The sequence below is a fragment of the Hoplias malabaricus genome, chromosome 10 (assembly GCF_029633855.1).
Source record: "Hoplias malabaricus isolate fHopMal1 chromosome 10, fHopMal1.hap1, whole genome shotgun sequence".
In the NCBI taxonomy this organism is placed as follows: Eukaryota; Metazoa; Chordata; class Actinopteri; order Characiformes; family Erythrinidae; genus Hoplias; species Hoplias malabaricus.
In genome coordinates, this window is record NC_089809.1 from 20504473 (window position 1) to 20522875 (window position 18403).

Genomic DNA, 18403 nt, shown 5'->3' on the forward strand with positions numbered 1-18403 from the left:
GATTGAGAGCACATGCATTGTCTTCTTTTAGATTTATGTGATATGCCACTGCATTTTAAGAGGTCCAAAGAAGACAGAAAGAGGGAGAATGAGAGAGAGAGAGAGAGAGAGAGAGAGAGAGAGATAGAGATGCAGAGACGCATCTGCAGCTCTGGAGGATGCTGCATGTGGAAGTGCGCGGAAGCTCTGAGACACAGTGGAGACGGTGAGGAATGAGATGAGCGCGTGGCCCCCTCCGCGTGGGCTGTGTCAGTGATCAGCAGTAGCAGCGGTCTGGTGGCCAGCCTTTTGCCTCTGTCCGTCCAGCACACTCCCACTGTCCAGTGTCTGCCCACCGGCCGCCCCCACAGCGCGGAAGGAGCGCGTGGAGAGCTGTGATGCAGGGGGAAGGGAAGGGAAGCGTAGGGGAGCAGGTTTAGCGCGGAGCAGCACATTACACTCAGCCTCTGGATCTTCGGAGCATAACGCAGCGTGCCAATGGGATTAATATAAAGGGAGAACACAGCGCAGCCACGGTAAGACTGACCACAAAGTGACTGTTCCTCACTGTAAGGATGGTAAATGATTTCTCGCTGCATGTTTTGACTCGTGCGCAGGCTTAGGGACGTTTTCCAAGAAACCTGCTTCATGCTGCACTTACATAAGAGGATTACACCGGGAATGGAGCTTGTGCTGTAGATTTATAACGTATAGTTTATTGATGAGTTCAGTGCACTTTTAGAGTGAGCACAAGTCACCAGCTGCTCAGTCTGTGACTGCACATATTCTTCTGAGGTCTTTACATGTTTTGTTTTGTTTTATGTGTATGTTTTTGTGTGTGAATTTCATTCAATTGTCTCATCTAGTGCACTCCACATTTATACCTCCCCACATGTCTCAGCTGTGAGCTTGCTCACATAAGGAGTTAAGAAAAGAACATATGATATATTTAAGCCCCTTCTCTCTGTATTAAACGCTGGAATAAAATCAAAGATCTCACAAGAATTGCAGTACAGCCACCAGATGCACAGTCATTGGCTAAAGAATTTCTTTGGAGAGCTCAGATTTCGATCAGTTACCCAACTGATTAAGATCTTTTCCTTCATATGTCTTGGCTGAGAGCTTGGGTTAGGAGTTAAAAGGGACATGTGAGCTGTATTTTAGCCAGTCTTCTTCCTTGCCTCCAACGCAGGATTGCTGGACTGGATGCGCAGGTGTCCTATATTTAGACTGCATATATTTACTGCTATGGTGAGAGAGCTTTAGACTGCGCCTGGAAACAGTGCGGAGGAGAAGGAAATTCACTAACAGTGGCAACCACAGCCCTTTACTGAGATCTGGATGTTTAGTGTGATGGAATGTTTGCTGATGTTACATAAGATTGCTGTCCAAAAATGTGAAATCCTAAAAAACCTATTAAACCCCCATTGCTATGATAGTATTAAAAACATGAAATATGCTGCAGAAATTATAAAATAAAAATATTTATGTTCCGGTTAAAGCTTGCTGCTCCTGAATTTGGATCTCATTATGACAAACATCATTCTGTTTCTTTATTAATGAAGAAACAAACTCACGTCACAAAACGGACTGACGTAGGAAATTGAAACTAAATTTGACATGTTAGAACTATAAATAGCTCCGGAGCCAAAGATATGTTCAGCTGCTGGTTAAGGCGCAGATTTATCATAAAGCCTTCTTCAAAGCTGCTCTTATTCAGCACCATGGACAGCAGTGCTCAACGGCTACTGCTTCCCACTCTCCTCCTTTGAGAAAAGCAAATGTGACAAATAGTGACTATGGATTTCTTTTCTTTTAAATCTGAAAAATGCTCTACAAATGCTAAAATTAAAAAGCTCGTACATGCTTATACAGTGTGTCCATTTTGGATATTACAAAACAATCAATAAAACAAACAAACATGACAAAACCAATCCAAATGCGTTCTGAATCATTTGGAACCATTGCTATTTTTGTCTGTGATGTAACCCGAAAATGTAAGAGAGAGAGAGAGAGAGAGAGGGAGAGAGGGAGAGAAGAGAGAGAGAGAGAGAGAGAGAGAGAGAGAGAGAGAGAGAGAGAGAGAGAGAAAGAGAGAGAGAGAGAGAGAGAATATGTCTCCATGTCCCTGTTTCTTTAACATGATGTCTTGGCAAGGTTTGTATTTTAGTTGCATGGTTCTAACAGTTTTGAGTGTGATGTTCCAGCTGCTTTAGTCTGACACAACAAATGCATAAAAAAAGTGCTCAAATCTGTTGAGTAAAATTTGGTTTCCTTGTTTTTACATTTAACAAGCTTTCTGAGGATTACATATTCATGTTTCCTAATACATAAAATAAGCCAATTTATTAGACATTCTACATATGCTGAGAATGTCAGCACTGACCTTTTCATAAATTAATCATATGGACATACATCACTTCCATTCAATTCCAAATCAGCTTTTAAATCAATGCAATATGACTGATATGTATCTATACCTTTAGAGAATGATGATTGGACAACTGGAATGCTCCAAGCAATGTTTTATTGTTACACTTATATAGCATCTTACTTACCCAAGGACACTTTACAATCAACACTGCACAGAACCTCTTTTCGTTCAACACTTAATCAACACTATACAATCCACACACACACACACACACACACACACACACACACACACAAACACACACTGGTGAAAAGCGGCAGCCAAATGCACACAATGTCCTCTCAACCAGGAACGACCGTCCACCTGAAGGACTGCATCAGGCACTAGGGGGTTTGACCAGGACAGAGCGCCAACCCATATCTGGTCATAGAAACATTCACTCCCACATACTCATCACTCACCCCAGGACGAGTAGCCAATTCACCTAACCTCCAAGTTCTGGGACTGTGGGAGAAGCCCATGCAGACACTGAACATGAAAACTCCACCCTGATGGGACTTAAACCCATCATGCTATAAAGCAGCATTGCATTAACTTTCCTGTTAAGATTTGAGCTTTTTTTTAGAACATTTAGAACAGTGATGACAATCAAGTCCTTTTTACTTTTCAAAGTATTTACATGAGTGTTATAAAAAGAGTCAAATGGCATTTCAGCACCTATCTCACTGGTTTTCTTGTTTCTTCGCACTTCTGTACCTGAAACTGAAATTGATTTATGGTTTTCCACCTCCCACACTAACTTCCCATTTAACATCTGATACACATCACCGTTTGTCTTGCACACGCCTAGCTGATGGGACATTTATTGACTCTACTGTATACACACATACAGTCAAAATAAACCCCATCTCTTGTCACAGAAAGAGTAGAAATAATCTATATTTACTGGAATGCAAAGTTGTAGTCTAGTTCATAGTGAGTTTCAGAATCACACACATTTTCTGGAGATTAAAGGGTGTTTCTGTGTTAAATAGTATAGTTTTACATATACAGTTAATTAAAGAGTTACATTAATATTTCATCAAAAATGTATCCATCAAAGACTGAATATAATATAAAATGTCAGTATTTTATGTTCACTTTCAGTTTTTCAAAGAAATCTGCAGTGATATTTTTCAACAGAATCACATTCATGTCAAACATTTTCTATTAAGGTGTTAATGTCTGGGCTCAGGAGTTGGTCGAATTAGCAAATATTATTTTTATTTTCTGGTAGAGATATGGCATCTTGACGAATCTGTGTCAGTAATTGTTTTCTCACGGAGGGAGAATGGATGAGCCTGGTGTCTCCTTACCTCTGTATTCTTATACAAAACTTAACAGTGGCATGCATATTCATTAACAAGCATTGTGCTGCATACATATAAGGGCTGGCCCTGAATATTTGGACTTTCGGATATTTGTTCATTTAATATAAACATGGTTTTAGATTTTGAGATCCTGATATTCTATTTTTTTTTTTTTTTTGATAAATGTAGGCTATTGATAAAGGTAACCCTCCACTCCACTAGAAGTATGTATAAATAAATAAATAAATAAATAAATAAATAAAATACAAAAATCAGCACTCTGCTCATCGGAACTGCCATTCCACTCCTATTCAGGCTCATCAACAGTAAAGTCATTGCACAAATTAAAACAGATTTCAACTGTGAAATTAAAGCTGTGGTTAACAGGAAGCATATGCCCAGGTTAGCAAAGATAAATTACACTTTAATATTATATCTATGAAAATACTTGCAATATGCTTCACAAAAACTCCAGGCTATATTTATGTGATCAATATAATCCAGTCTCTATACAGTATCCTTTAAATACTTATACAATTCAGGGTCGCGGTAACATACCCTGGAGGGACACACACACTCACACCCAGGGAAACGGTTGAACAGCCAATCCACAGTACCCCAATTCCTTAAAATGTAAACACACACATACACACACACACAAACACATGCAGAAACACCTGTAATTGATTTTGGATCTGAATCAAGAGTAGATCTCAAAAACCAAAGCTTTTACTCTTTATCTGATGGTGACAGTTTTGCTGCTGTAGCCAGTCCTGCAGTCGTAAAAAGTTCTATTTCTTCAATTGTTGGAATTCCTTTGACTTTCCCATATTTTGTGCAAGTGGATTATCTCATATCTATTGCCTAATCTTTTTAGGAATATCTGCTACAAATGCTAAACTTGGACATAAAGGATGTGCTGTCTCTGACATTTGGACAGTGCTATAAATATTTCAGATTTTTTTTTGTAGGAGAATGAGCAGAGTGCAATTAGTATGTCAGAGCCCTCTTCATACCTGCATGTCTCTAGGCTGAAGAATAGTGCACTCCATCTCTACCAGCATCTGTGCTTCCTCATTAAGCAGCATCATGGCTGATGAAAAGACTCAACAGATATGACTGGGCCAAAGGGGCAGAAAGCACAAGACGTACTTGATTTTATCAAAACCAGTCTCATTTCATGTAACCTGGACCCTGCAGAAAACAGAGACGCTTCTGCAGTGGGACTGTATAGAGGATTTGTACCAGTGGACACTGTGCTCACAGGCAAGAGCGTGGCGCCTTTGAAGAGCAATGCATATGCATGAAGCAGCGAGATCTAATGAGCCAAACAGCGGGCAGGAGACAGCCTCTGAGCTCTTTGTTAATTTCTAACAATGCGTCCACCCACACATTCAAACTCCCTGATCAGCCCCCAACCCTCAACCACTACTGCACCGAGAGCCACAATCAGTCCCACACTCATCTTCTCCCTGTTTCATAAGGTGCTGTACTGGGGAAGTGAGAGATTGGAAAGGAATGTCAGGCAGTAAAGTGTTGAGGGAAATGGAGGGCTGGGCTTCAGAGGTGTGAGGATGAGGACTTCAAATTCATTCCAGTCCTTCACTGTCGGGAGACCAGAGAGACTTGTATGTCCCATCCCAGCCAGAACGTTCAGCTTGTGATTTACATCCCCCAGAGCTTTTTACTGAGTATTTAAAATGAAATGGCAGAGATTTCATAAGTTGCAAATCACTGGGGTCCAAAACGCTCACATTCTTAATAATAAAGGTGCTACAAAGGGTTGTTAAATCATTCCACAGAAGAACCACTTTTGCTTTCGTAAGGAACCAAGTTGTTTAAGAGATGTGTGAAGAACTATAAAGGTTTAAAAATCCATCAATTGATCATAAGGTTCTTTACCCATTAAGACACAATAGCAAAAGTGGTTCTTCTATGGCATCATTATGTTTTGTAGCACCTTTATTTTTAAGAATGCAAGTTTCAGGTCTTTAGCAGGTAAATTGCTTGCATGGTGGTGCAGCAGGTAGTGTTGCAGTCACACCTGGAGGGACCTGGAGGTTGCGGGTTCGAGTCCCGCTCCGGGTGACTGTCTTTGAGGAGTTTGATGTGTTCTCCCCGTGTCTGCGTGGGTTTCCTCCTGGTGCTCCGGTTTCCTCCCACGGTCTGAAAATACACGTTGGTAGGTGGATTGGCGAGTGTGTGTGTTGCCCTGTGAAGGACTGGCGCCCCCTCCAGGGTGTATTCCTGCCTTGCGCCCAATGATTCCAGGTAGACTCTTGACCCACTGCGACCCTGAACTGGATAAGCGGTTACAGATAATGAATGAATGAATTATACTAAATTATGCCCATAATAAAAAACAATCAGATCGGGCACAGCTTTAAATACCAAGCCTATTATTAGTGAAACAACTAAGGTCAGAAATCAAGCATGACACATAGTAAAAACTGTGTTTAAAGCAAAGAGGCAAACCAACTTGAAACAAATCAACTAAAAAAATGGTGACCAGTAATTTTGCAAAACATCAGTTAATCCCCGGCAGAAATCCACCCATCATCTGCATCCACTTTATCCTGTTCAGGGTCACTGTGAGCTCAGAATCTACCCAGAATTACTGAGCACCTGTCAGGAATGCAGCCTGGATGGGGTCGCCAGTCCATTACAGTTCATCACATGCTCATGCATTCATTCACACACTCATATGTGAAGACAATTTTTGGAAAATTACACATCACCATCCTGTGTTTTTGGATTGTGGGAAGAAACTGGAGCATGTGGAGGACTCTCGACAGTGACGCAAGGTGAGGGTAGGACCAGGACCCCAAAATCCTGGAGCTGTGTTAGCAACCTTACCTATAGCCCCACCTTGCCTCCACATGAGAAGAGACTTTTAGAGCTTTATTAGCTATTGTATTAAGTCTATACATTCTTCTGTAAAGTACATGCTAGACACTTTTCCAATTTAATTGCCTCTTTCATGTAAATGCAAAACTGAACTGGATGTAGTTCATTGGGGTAAATGTTGTTATTTATAATGAAGATTATTACTGAAACTGTATCCGTCTTTATTCCACTACAAGCTGCAGGATAGTAGCTTTGCAGAAAAAGCGAAAGCAATAATAATAAAAACAAATCTCACAGGTAAATATCAGAATCTATTTGATAATCTATGTTGTGAGTTATTAATCTTGAGTGTGAGTTGCTGAGTTAAGTCCCTGTCTCTGTAAGACCCTCCTACACTGGCGATCTTCACTCACACTGGTCAGAGATGCCTAGGTCAGTCTGATTTTGTCCAATGTCTAACAGCTCCCTCTCTCCTGCTGAACCGTAATGCACACGTGTGCACAGAATGAGCCTGAAGCTCTGGATGCAAGAGAGAAAGAGGGAGAGTGGAGAGGGAAACAGACAGAGAGTGCACAGTGTCTTCTCTCCTGACTGGGGCAATTGGGCCAATTTATTCTACTCCAACAAGCTCACCCGGACAAATATGAGAGCTGTAACATGGACACCTCCGTCTTTATCCAATATAACCTTGTGCTACAGCTGTTTACCAGAGAGTGTTTTAGCAGAATGGAGGATCAGCGGGTCCACTGAACAGAGTTATTACAGCTGAGAGCCCAGCAAGCTTTCTGTCATCATTTAAACAAGCTCACTGAAAGAGAAAGTGAGTGAGTGAGAGAGAGAGAGAGAGAGAGAGAGAGAGAGAGAGAGAGAGAGAGAGAGAGAGAGAGAGAGCGCACTCACAATCACAGCAAGTAAAAGATGAGAGCAGGTCTAAATAGAGGTAATCAAGATTGCTAGACGAAACGGAATTGCTTCAGTGTGGACAGCTCCTAAATGTTCTCAGCAGGGCCCTTGTTCCACAATCCTGATCCAAGCTCTTTCTGGAGATGACTCATCCACAGAGCTGGGGTCTGCAACCGGAGTTAGACTTTCTCTAACCTTAGATTCTCAGGAGGAAGGTTCTCTCCGCTTTGTGTTTGCTGCTAAGATGCACACGGTTCTTCTTCCACATCTTTGTCTTTATTTCCCCCTCTCTGTCTCTCTTTCTCTTTCTCTCTGCACCATATCAGTATGCATACAAGTGCACCTCCAGCTTGCTTGGGGTTGAGCATGGTGAGAAATCACAGGGAATGAGTAACAAGGAAGCTCAGGTTAGTGCAGCACAGGTCTCGGGTTTCAGCCGGAGATAGGGTCTGCCGAGTCTGGATCCACTCTGTGGGTGTGTGGGTGTGAGACAGAAGAAATGTCAGAGCGGGTACACAAACACACGCTCACACTCGCTCCATCCTCTGCCAAAGCTCTTCTCTTCACAGTCCCTAACAATGGCTGCCATGTTCAGGCCCTGACAGCACAGCAGAGATTGAAGCAAAGGAACACCTGTTACCATAGAGCCAGGATCATCAAATAGTGTCCTCCAGTCCAAATTTATCCTTCCATTTTTTTCTGTTTGATGAAACTAATATGGAATCTAGACGGAATGGTCCAACGTGAGAAATTTCTTTGAAAGTTAAAATTAAAGAGTGAACTACAGATTTGAGGCAATTAAATGTGGCATTCACCATTTTAGTCCAAAACTAATTTCTGTTTGTGTTATTAAAACAGGACTAATGTTTTTACAAAATCCCAGTGTCTGTAAATGGGTAAAAAAAAAAGTGTCTCAGTTCAGTATGCTAGGATTTTAGACAACAAACAGACATCCAAACTTTGAAAAGCATGAACCAGTATGTGGATATTACCCTATTCCTGCCCCATAGGTGGACAGTGTCTTATTTCTGCTGTAGGTGGAACTGAATCTAAAATTGTGAGAGTAACTGTATGAAAGTAAACACAGACTTAAAGTGCTACAAAGCTTAACAACTTGAGTAACACATGTAGACGGCACACTATACATGGGCATAGACTTGTGATCCTCAATGGAAAATCATCATGAAAATAAAGAGCAGGAAAAACTGGCAGCTTCTCTGTATTAAACAGGTATATTGATCAGTGAGAAAACCTAAATAATTTTAGAAACAGGCCTTCACACACACAAAAAAAACCCCCAATATGGCTTGAAATACTTGGACCTGGCAACTCTCGTGAAGGTAGGCAATGGAGCAAACCACTGAGGAATATGAACAGAATAGGGGAATGCAGTCCTTCATGCTTCTATAAAAGCATATGATTTTCAATGCATATTACTATTTATTATTTGAAATTATAGAGTTATACACTGATTTTATTCTTTGTTTTTGCTTGGCTGAGTTACAGAACATATATTTCAACAGCAGACACATTTAAGCACTTTTGCACGGCGCAGGAAATTGTGGGTTGGCAAATTGTGGGTTTAAACTTGGGCAAAATGTCAGAAGGTCAGGCGTGGGCCAGTGGCCGATTTGGCACAGACTTTTCCACAACACGCCTGATAATTGGCCTAATTAGGTGGACCTGTGAATGACTGGAGTTCTGCTAGACTCACCCTGAGTTAATGCCATTAATCAAGGTGAAATGTGGGCTACAAGAGAACTGCAGCTGTGGCCCACATTTGGGCCAAACTTTTATTGCAATCTGGGTATATGCTGTATATGTGTACATATATATAAAGTCTATAGGAACTTTTATTTTTTACTTTTATCATAAAATCATTATTGACTCTTCCTTCTTATGTCTAATCGCTTCTGAAAACACAGAACTTTTCAGTGGCTCTTTCTTCACAGGAGCAGTGGAGGGACAGTCCATTAAACATATTGGGTTTGTCTTTTGTGTTTATTTAGTTCTGATACCTACAGATAATGTTCAGTTGAATATATATATACACAATACCTAGACATAAACGATATAATGCCAGTGGGCAGGGAGACTCTGAAACCTTTGTAAAAGCAAAAAATATCAATGCAACACAAGTGGCCAGCACTTTTACGGTTGTCTTTGGTTGAAAAAATGGCGCCATTTTGTCCTGCTGGGAAGCCAGTGTTCAAAGCCATGGTACAGGCATCTCGACCTAAAGGACACTGGCCATTACACCAGACAATGGGGGCAATATCTTGGCTGCAGAGCGAAAATGTGACTGCAGCTAAGTTGCCTTGGCCATCACTAATACAATGAAGGCTGAAATGGACCTGGACGCCTGCGCAGGGGAATCATGCAGAATGTTGAATGTTGGCGACTCTCACAGAGTTGGCAAAGGAAGACAAGCTGAGCTCAACATGCCCCAGTGTTGCTGAGAGCTGGTATGCTGTGCTACATATATACTCTTGTTTCTTTAGAAAGTCTTTATCCATTTTACAGGAGTAAATATGTTACAGATTCAGTTCATGTTATATTCCAAATGCAATTTTGGAAATTTATTATAAAAATGCTGTTATGAATGTTCCGGAAAACAGTTTCATAATTCATATTAATCTCAAAAGATGACAAATATCAGTTAAATGTTTTAATGACTAGTGATAAAGTGGTCCAATTCGCCCAAAACCTCCAATGCTGTCTTTTGGTTTCAGAATAAAATAGAAAACCAACCATTTTGTTAAAATAGATAACAAACCAGTTTGTTTAAACAACAGAAAACCTAAATTAATTTCCTAAACTGAAATGTGATGCATAGAATTGGGGAAGAAACTGGAAAAGCCTAATCAGATTGTATTATAATTATTAGATTATCAATGAAATAATATAATGGTAAATACCTAACATACCTCTTTGTTATCCCACTCTTTGCACTGTCCCATTAATTGACTTTTCTGTAAAAATCTACTGTATAAATCTTCAGTGTGACTTTGGTGACACTGAATTTTAAATCAGGAAAGAAAAGCTACACTAGGAATAAATCCACACTCGTGGAACACACTCTGCATCCCCTCCCTCTCCCACTCCCCCACATCCACCCTGCAGTGCTGTTGTAGTAATGCCTTCCTAATTACCACATCAAGCTTGTGTGTGTGCAATGAGCATCTCTCTCTGCTTTCTGTTCCACAAACAAAGATTGATGGGAGACCCTCAGTGCTGAGCACAATTTGTGAATGCTGCTTTTATTGCTTTGATCATCATAATCAGTGCTTTGACTCACCCCACGGCCACAGACAGCTGTTGGTTCATTGTCAGCTAACGCTGCATATTAATGTGGCCGTAGTAGAAGGGATATTGATAATGAGGGCAGAGCATATAACCTCATTGCTGAAATGTAGCCTCCCAAAAGACCCTGCAGGTGGGAAATGACTGCATTTTCTTTTGTTTAACTGCATGATTTAGTATGTATGATTTTGCAGTAAAATCTTAATGTCGCACTGCAAAGTTATCTGTCCCTAATACAAAATGTAACATATTTATATTCATAGTCATATGTCATCTCATACAACCTCGTTTGTCTTGGTTAGAGCAGAAGTTAAATTGTTTCCAATTGATTCAAAAGATGGTTTGTATCCTATTATCCTCAAATAGAATCCACAGCACTGATATTATTACCATCTTGTGGCAGGGGATATTATGGCTTTTGACTAAAGAATCTAGAACTGCACATAAAAGCTTTCTTCAAGTTCATAACCCAACCCATCTACCGGCAAAGAGTTCAAGATTCTTTAAACCTAAATTATACTAAAAATACTATTATATTTACCATGTAAAGGATCTCTGGCCATATCAAATGTTTTTTTTTATGTGTCGTGCAAAACCATCTTCAGGATCGTAACACATTTCAAACTCCCAATGCACACTCCATAGTACCTCGTCAGGTATATTAGAGTATTTAGGACATCTATTAGATATCTTGGTGGAGAATAGATAAAAAATGGTGACCGCTTAATTTCCTGAACCACATTTTACACAAAAACCCTTAAAAAATCAAAATAAATATAGAGGATATATTAAAGGTCTTGTACGCTTCTAAACAAGTCATGACAATTGGCTTCAATGTGTGCCACGGCTGAGGTAAACAGAAGAGAAATGTCTTGCAGCCGTTTGGCCATGAATAATCACCCTTTTTCATTTCATTAGTGGAATCACAGCAATGGCAGCCACTGAAGCTAAATGCAATGGCTTCTTTAGCATTGTTTTAAGGACAATACTAAACACACAAGTAATCACATTCCGTTCCAATGTCTGCCATTGTGGGCTTGTAGAAAAATTTCTTGTAGCCCTTTGACCATGAATGATCGCCCTTTCTCTTTTGATCAATGGAATCACCACTTTTTATAGATAGCATGCATTAGACTATTCAATAATTCACAGCTCCTGAAATGCCGGGAGGGCCACTGATGTGAGCCTCACAATGGAATGCAGGCTTTCCCTTCTAATAATTAGGCTAGGTAGCCTACGAACCTCTACATTGCAATCTCTTTATGTGTCATTGTAAAAGAAGTGTGTGTATAGAGGACAGAGTCCCACATCCTGCTTCAAACTGTATTTTTTACTGTGAGAATTGCACAGCTCTGGAGTTGGATGAATGAGAGCAGGGGTAAAAATACCCCTTTGACACACGGTGCAGACTGCAAAGCTGTTATTTCCAAAATGAGCTTATAAGGCTTTTTATCTGAGGACTCAAAATCATATTATTCTCTCTTTCACTGCCATGCCACAAGCAACTGAGAGAGAAGTCCTAAAATACAGGGCTTCTGTATAATATCGTTTGTTTCTGTATTCTCCCTACAGGTTGTTCAAAACTGAGCTGAAGATGTGCCGGCAGTGAGAAAGCAGAAGGAACATGGGTGACGGAGGAGCCTTGCGTACGGAAGGGAACGCCCTACTAAAGGCCGTGTTCCAGGGCAAGCTTCGACTCACACGCCTGCTGCTTGAAGGAGGAGCATACATCAATGAAGGCAACGAACGAGGGGAGACGCCCATCATGGCGGCTTGCCTGGCGGGGTATGAGGATCCGCAGGCGCGTCAGAAAATGGTGCGGTATCTGCTGGAAAAAGGTGCCGACCCAAACATTCCTGATAAATCAGGCAGGACTGCTTTGATGCATGCGTGCGCAGAGCGAGCAGGCAAAGACGTAGTGTCACTGTTGCTGGAGAATGGAGCAGACCCAAGTCTTAAAGACTACTCTGGCTCTTCGGCTCTAATGCATGCCATTAACAGAGGTGACCGAGAAACCCTGCAGGTTCTTCTAGATGCCTGTAAAGCCAAAGGAAAAGAGGTGATCATCATAACCACCGACACTTCCCCTTCAGGCACCAAGAAGACAAAGCAGTACCTGAATTCTCCCCCCTCTCCAGGTGTGGTGGACAAAATCTCACCTGCCTGCATGTCTCCATCAGAGGTCGAGATCCGCACTTCCAGCTCCCCCGCTGGAGAGGAGGAGGATGGCATCTTCAGCTTCACTTTGACCTCAGCCCTACCACTTCCCTCTAACAGGCCACCGGGCGAGAGGAGACCACCACCACGTAAACTTCTCAAAAGACTCAACTCAGAGCCTTGGGGCTTGGTGGCTCCGAGTGTCCTCACAGAGAGAGGGGAGCGAGTCGAGGGGGACCTTGCAGAGGAGGAGAGGGTTTCCTCAGAAATGAATGGCCTGTCGATCTCTGGCCCAGGCCGACCCCCGCTCTCACGCAGACACAGCATTGAGACACATGACCCCTGCTCCCCAAAGCTGATTGACCGCTCCTGCTCAGAAGACTGCGCAGCACTCTGTGGCTCCTCCTGGGCTGATAAGGTCCAGCAGCATCAGTCGCTGTACCGCAGGAACACTGCGCCAGAGTCACAGGAAAATGCCAGCCACCCACAAGGGGGCACCCGCACGATGCCTCACCCTAAACTCACCCGTATGGAGCACTACGAATCAGACACTCACCTTTGCCCAGAATCCATTCCTGGATCTCCTGACTCCGGTCGTGTGTCTGTGGAGCGCAGGAAGTACAATGCCTCGCCGCTGTCTCTGCTCACCAGCTCTTCCCGAGAGTCTCTGGAGAGTATCCCGAACTCGGTCTCTCCCATCACCATGAGGAGGAGGCCTCCAGGTCTCCTGGAGCGCAGAGGCTCAGGCACGCTACTTCTGGACCACATCTCACATACAAGGCCTGGGTTCCTGCCTCCACTCAACGTTAACCCGCAGCGGCCCATACCAGACATCCGGGCCAATGGAAAGCCCACCTCACCTGTTCACTCCAGCAGCAAGATCCTGCTACCTGTAGCCCCCTCGTCACCAAAGCGTGGACTGGACTTCAAGATGAAGAAGAAGCTGTTGAGGAGGCACTCCATGCAGACGGAGCAGATGAAGCAGCTCTCCACTTTTCAGGAGATCCTGGCGGAGAAAGTTATGGAGGTCAATGGAGACTGAGGCTAATGGAGTTTCTGAAGCTTATAAACACAGAGAAGATCACCTCAAAATCAGACCACGAGACTTAGACTCCAAAACGAAAACAATAATCTTACAAGAACAATTTAGATCAAATGATAATGCTAAAACTCAGTGAAAGTAATTTGTCAACACTTAGCAATATGCTAAACAATGGCTACATGCTTTCATAGCATTCACTGCTTTACCAATTAGCATGTTACTAAAAGCATATTTTAATTTCAAATAATAATAACAATAATAATAATAATAAAAACACCCAAAAACAAACTGGGGTGGCATTAGGGGTGGCAAGACATTTTCCTTTGGGTGGCAGTAGATCCATCCCTGATGTTCCTTTAGATCGATGTCGTAATTAAAATTATTTTAGGCTTCTCATTTTTTATGCTTAAGCATTATTCCTTTTCAATTTTCTCTTTCTATACACATGAAACGATAAGAAACAGTTGTTAGAAAGGTCAATGTTTGCAAGATTTGTGTTAGCTAGGTCTTTAGATTAGTTAGGCCTTTAGATGTATTACAACAGCAAGACTAACAAGGAATGTGAGAATTAATTCTTGATGCACCATTAGTGGCGCCATTGAGTTTTTCTTCCTAAAAACTACACGAATGTTCATACACCTTTTACTTCTGTTTCTTTTAAATGGTTTTAACCAATGACTAGTCACTTTGATAAGATCAGGTGCTGAACATTTCTGCTTAGTTCAGTTGTTGACAGTAAAACTGTGGCCTCTGGAAATGAAACCTAAATCCACCGATTGAAACTACTGCACATTGTAAGCGTAGAGACTGGACATTGTATGTATGGCGTTAATTAAAAAAAAATGAAGTGCAATTTTCAACTTCGAATCCCAAAGAAAATTCCATGAAACCCATTCATGTTTACTGTACCAAATTGAGGGGAAGGCATGGAGAACTTGAATGTGAAGGACACATCTGCTGTGCCTTGTGTGAAGAAGAGGCAGCGTGCACATGTAGATAATGTACAGTTTTCACAGGCAGCAAAACAACAATTTGTGTTTCAATATTTTGTGTGCAATATTATGTGATGCAAGATCTCTGGTTTCATATTATTGTGGTGAATGTTGGGTGATCATTATATTTGCAGCACGGAAAAGCAATCTGCACTTCTGGGGAACATCATAGCGTGCTGAATCACTGAATCACCGAATGGAAAGAGCAAAGTTCAGTTTACCCTTGCAGAGAGGAAATACACTCATTTGAAATTAAATTAGTTTCAGTGTAGTGTTTGTCGGTGTGGAAAGAGAAAACATATATACAATAAACAAGATATAGTTTAACAAAGCTTAAAATGTGGTTGATAGTCTTGCTTCTGTTTTATTACAGTTCTATTTAAGTGCTTTTACGTTAGCCTTTGTTCATTTATATCTGTGAATACAACTATATGTACTTTAACATGGGAAAAAAACAGAGTAATATTTTTATACGCCTGTGTGATGGGACTCCATTTTTCATCTCTTCTCTCTTTCCAAACTTTCATATCAGAAAGGATATATTTTCACTTTTAGTTGCTGGGGTGGAAAGGACCTCCACTGTCAGTTTGATAGTTTGACCAGGAGAACATATTTCCATGAAGTTTAAAACAGAAAAAAGAACACTAAATTTAAGGTATGTTCATTAATAAAGCTGTTCTCCCTTGGGTAAATATGTGAATGACCATTTGATCTGATCAAGCCACAGAAACCACCTCTTTCAATTGTACTAAGACGCAACTTGTATTTTTGTTTGAACATTACTTCATTACTATCAGCATCTCATTCATTTCTTCTTCTGTGGTACTGTACCACTTCTGTAAGTCTTTCCTGATGCTCTACAGAGCAGTGAGTAGTTGCACTGAGTTTTATGTGTTTCTGAGTATCTTTAGAAAAGAGAACACAACAACCTGCTGTACAAAAAAAAAAAAAAATCCCAGTGAACTTGTTTTAAATTGTGCTCAGGTATGTCTGACCAGACCCCCAGAAAACGAGGGTCTCCAGTTGTTTTAGTCACAGTACAAAATGGCCAAGTGGCATGGCGTGCTGCTGTGTTGTGTGGGTAATAGGAATAGCGTTACTGCACATTCAAGTGTCTTACTTCGCGTGTATCAAAGGATAGCAGTTACAGTAATCAACATCTAGTTTAATGGATTCAATATTTATTGTAATTTTTGTATGTTTGGTGTGGTACACTGGTTAAACAAATTACTGAACTGAATACTTAACCTCTAAAAATTAGACTTTGTGTTAGCAGTAAGCCGTAGGGGTGTCCGTGTAGCACTCTGCACAAAACGATGGGAAATAATCTCATATTCATGAGACATTTTTGGTGCTTTGAATAAAGGCATGACTAAACCAATACATTTGTCTTGTATGCCATTATTTACCTTCATCTACCTCAACAGACTCTGAGGTAAAATGTCAGCGAGATAACTCTGAGCTGAGGGAGAGAGATTATCAGTAAAATCAACAAGAAGAGATGGAGGGAGCTTTCATCCCACAAGGATCACCTCACACCATCACACACTCTCTATCACAGCTTCAGAGAGCTTTATCTGTCCTCTGTTTGTAAAGGCAGCAGATCAGTAGACCCCCTGCTCTGCTCATCAAGAGTGTCAGACAAGTGTGAGACTCAAGCTTTCATACACAAGCCATGGGTTTCCGTGCATGTGCACAGCAACACTGACCTTAGTGCACTTTGCAAACTGGGTGAATAAATGAATTTAGGCTGAGCAGCATTTTAATAAAACACGACAGTGAACGTTGTATAAACTTCTTAAATCATTTTTCTTCTGTTGCACATAACAGAAAAGTCCTTAATCTGACAAACTGTCCTGTGCACATTTGTCCTCCAGATTGATTCCTGAAATTTTGAGAACACTGACGCTAAAATACAAACACAGCTGCAGTAAGCAGTCCAGGCCACTGATGTAACAGCATGTGAAAGCAATTTTAATATTGTACTTCAGCTCCACTCTATAAAAACACAAGCCACACACAATCTGACATGAAAAACCTGGTGGGGCAAAATAAACACTGTGCAGTATCTGAAATGTCAATGATGCGACAGAATAAACACAGGACTGTCCTCATGTTACACTGGATTCATGTTCAGATTAAAATAGCTTCTTACTTTAACGTTCAGTTCCACCTTAAACAGTTCATCAATAGTTACATTCTGCCACTACAGCTGCATTGTTTATAAGGTACCAGAATCAAACTGATGACTCAAGGGTGAATGGAAAGGTCACATAAAAAGTGAACGGCAGCCAGATGTCCTCTGTCACATTGCCTAGCTTCCACAAAAATACAAAAAAGTAATCTTTATTTTATGAAAAATGTTCTTGCTATAAATTATAGCACAACTAATATATTTTGATTCTCCCAGTCTCTAGAATGGCTGTGCTGCCATACAGTGCAGCCACAGACACACATTATTTTTATTGCCTGCTCTCAGCATGGGACCAAGAGGATTGTGCTCCACAGCTCAGTATTGAAAGTGTGTTGCACATGCTCCGTGTTTTCAACTGCTGTCACATGGTTCAATAAACACTGAAGGTCTTGCTTACAAAATGTAGAATGCAAGAGCCTAGACTTTACGCAAAAGATACAGGAAGGTATCTGAAATGAATCGGACAAAACTACTAACAGTGATGATGACACACACATGAAATAAACACATTCACATTAGCGGATGTGGGCACCTAATGCATAAACACCCCTGCTGCCAAGACCACAAAATTACCACCACACTGGCCAAAAAAAAAAACCCTGAGCAAAAGGAGAGGATTTCATACCAATACAAATTCAGCATGGATATCAAGGACTTACACTCACATTATCCCCCATAAAAGCACACTATTTTTTGGGTTTCTACAGTGATGATGATGATGATGATGATGAAGTCATAATATGATGTATCACCAAATCCTGACATTCAAATAAATAATAAAACGTACAGGGTGTCACCCTCATGAAACAATCCAAAGTTTGATATTACTAATTATATTATACTATCATTTTGTATATTATGTAGCAGATTTTAGCTAAGGATCCGCAGGTTTAAAATCTTGCCTCGTGATAAACATTTTTACCTCTTCCATTGTGGGATTTTTTTTCTCTGCAGCCTTCCAGGCAAAATCACCACAACATTTCATCAATAAGATGGAGCGAATGAAAAGATAATGCTCTAAATTTATCAAGTTTTCTAAATGACAGAAAAAACTTGGCAGTGAGCACAATCAGTTTTATATGCTGGTCAAATGCTGGTTTGATGCCATATTGGTAATATCATATTTGAGGAGATCACTTGAATGCCTCCACAACACCTTATTTACTGGTGGGAAACAGATTTTTCGAAGAGACCCCACATTCTGAGTTGGGGCGTTTCAATAATTCATTGTCATGGCGGCTGCTGTTATAGATGCTGCTCCTA

General features: G+C 41.0%; 1 protein-coding gene across 1 annotated transcript; it reads left to right on the forward strand.

Annotated features, from left to right (window-relative positions):
- The first annotated feature begins 240 nt into the window (after nucleotides 1-240).
- Nucleotides 241-16314, forward strand: LOC136708694 (ankyrin repeat domain-containing protein 34A). The gene is made up of 2 exons (XM_066683414.1): nucleotides 241-515; nucleotides 12328-16314. The coding sequence occupies exon 2, from the start codon at nucleotides 12380-12382 to the stop codon at nucleotides 13952-13954; it is 1575 nt and encodes a 524-aa protein (XP_066539511.1). The 5' UTR covers nucleotides 241-515; nucleotides 12328-12379; the 3' UTR covers nucleotides 13955-16314.
- The last annotated feature ends 2089 nt before the right edge of the window (nucleotides 16315-18403 follow it).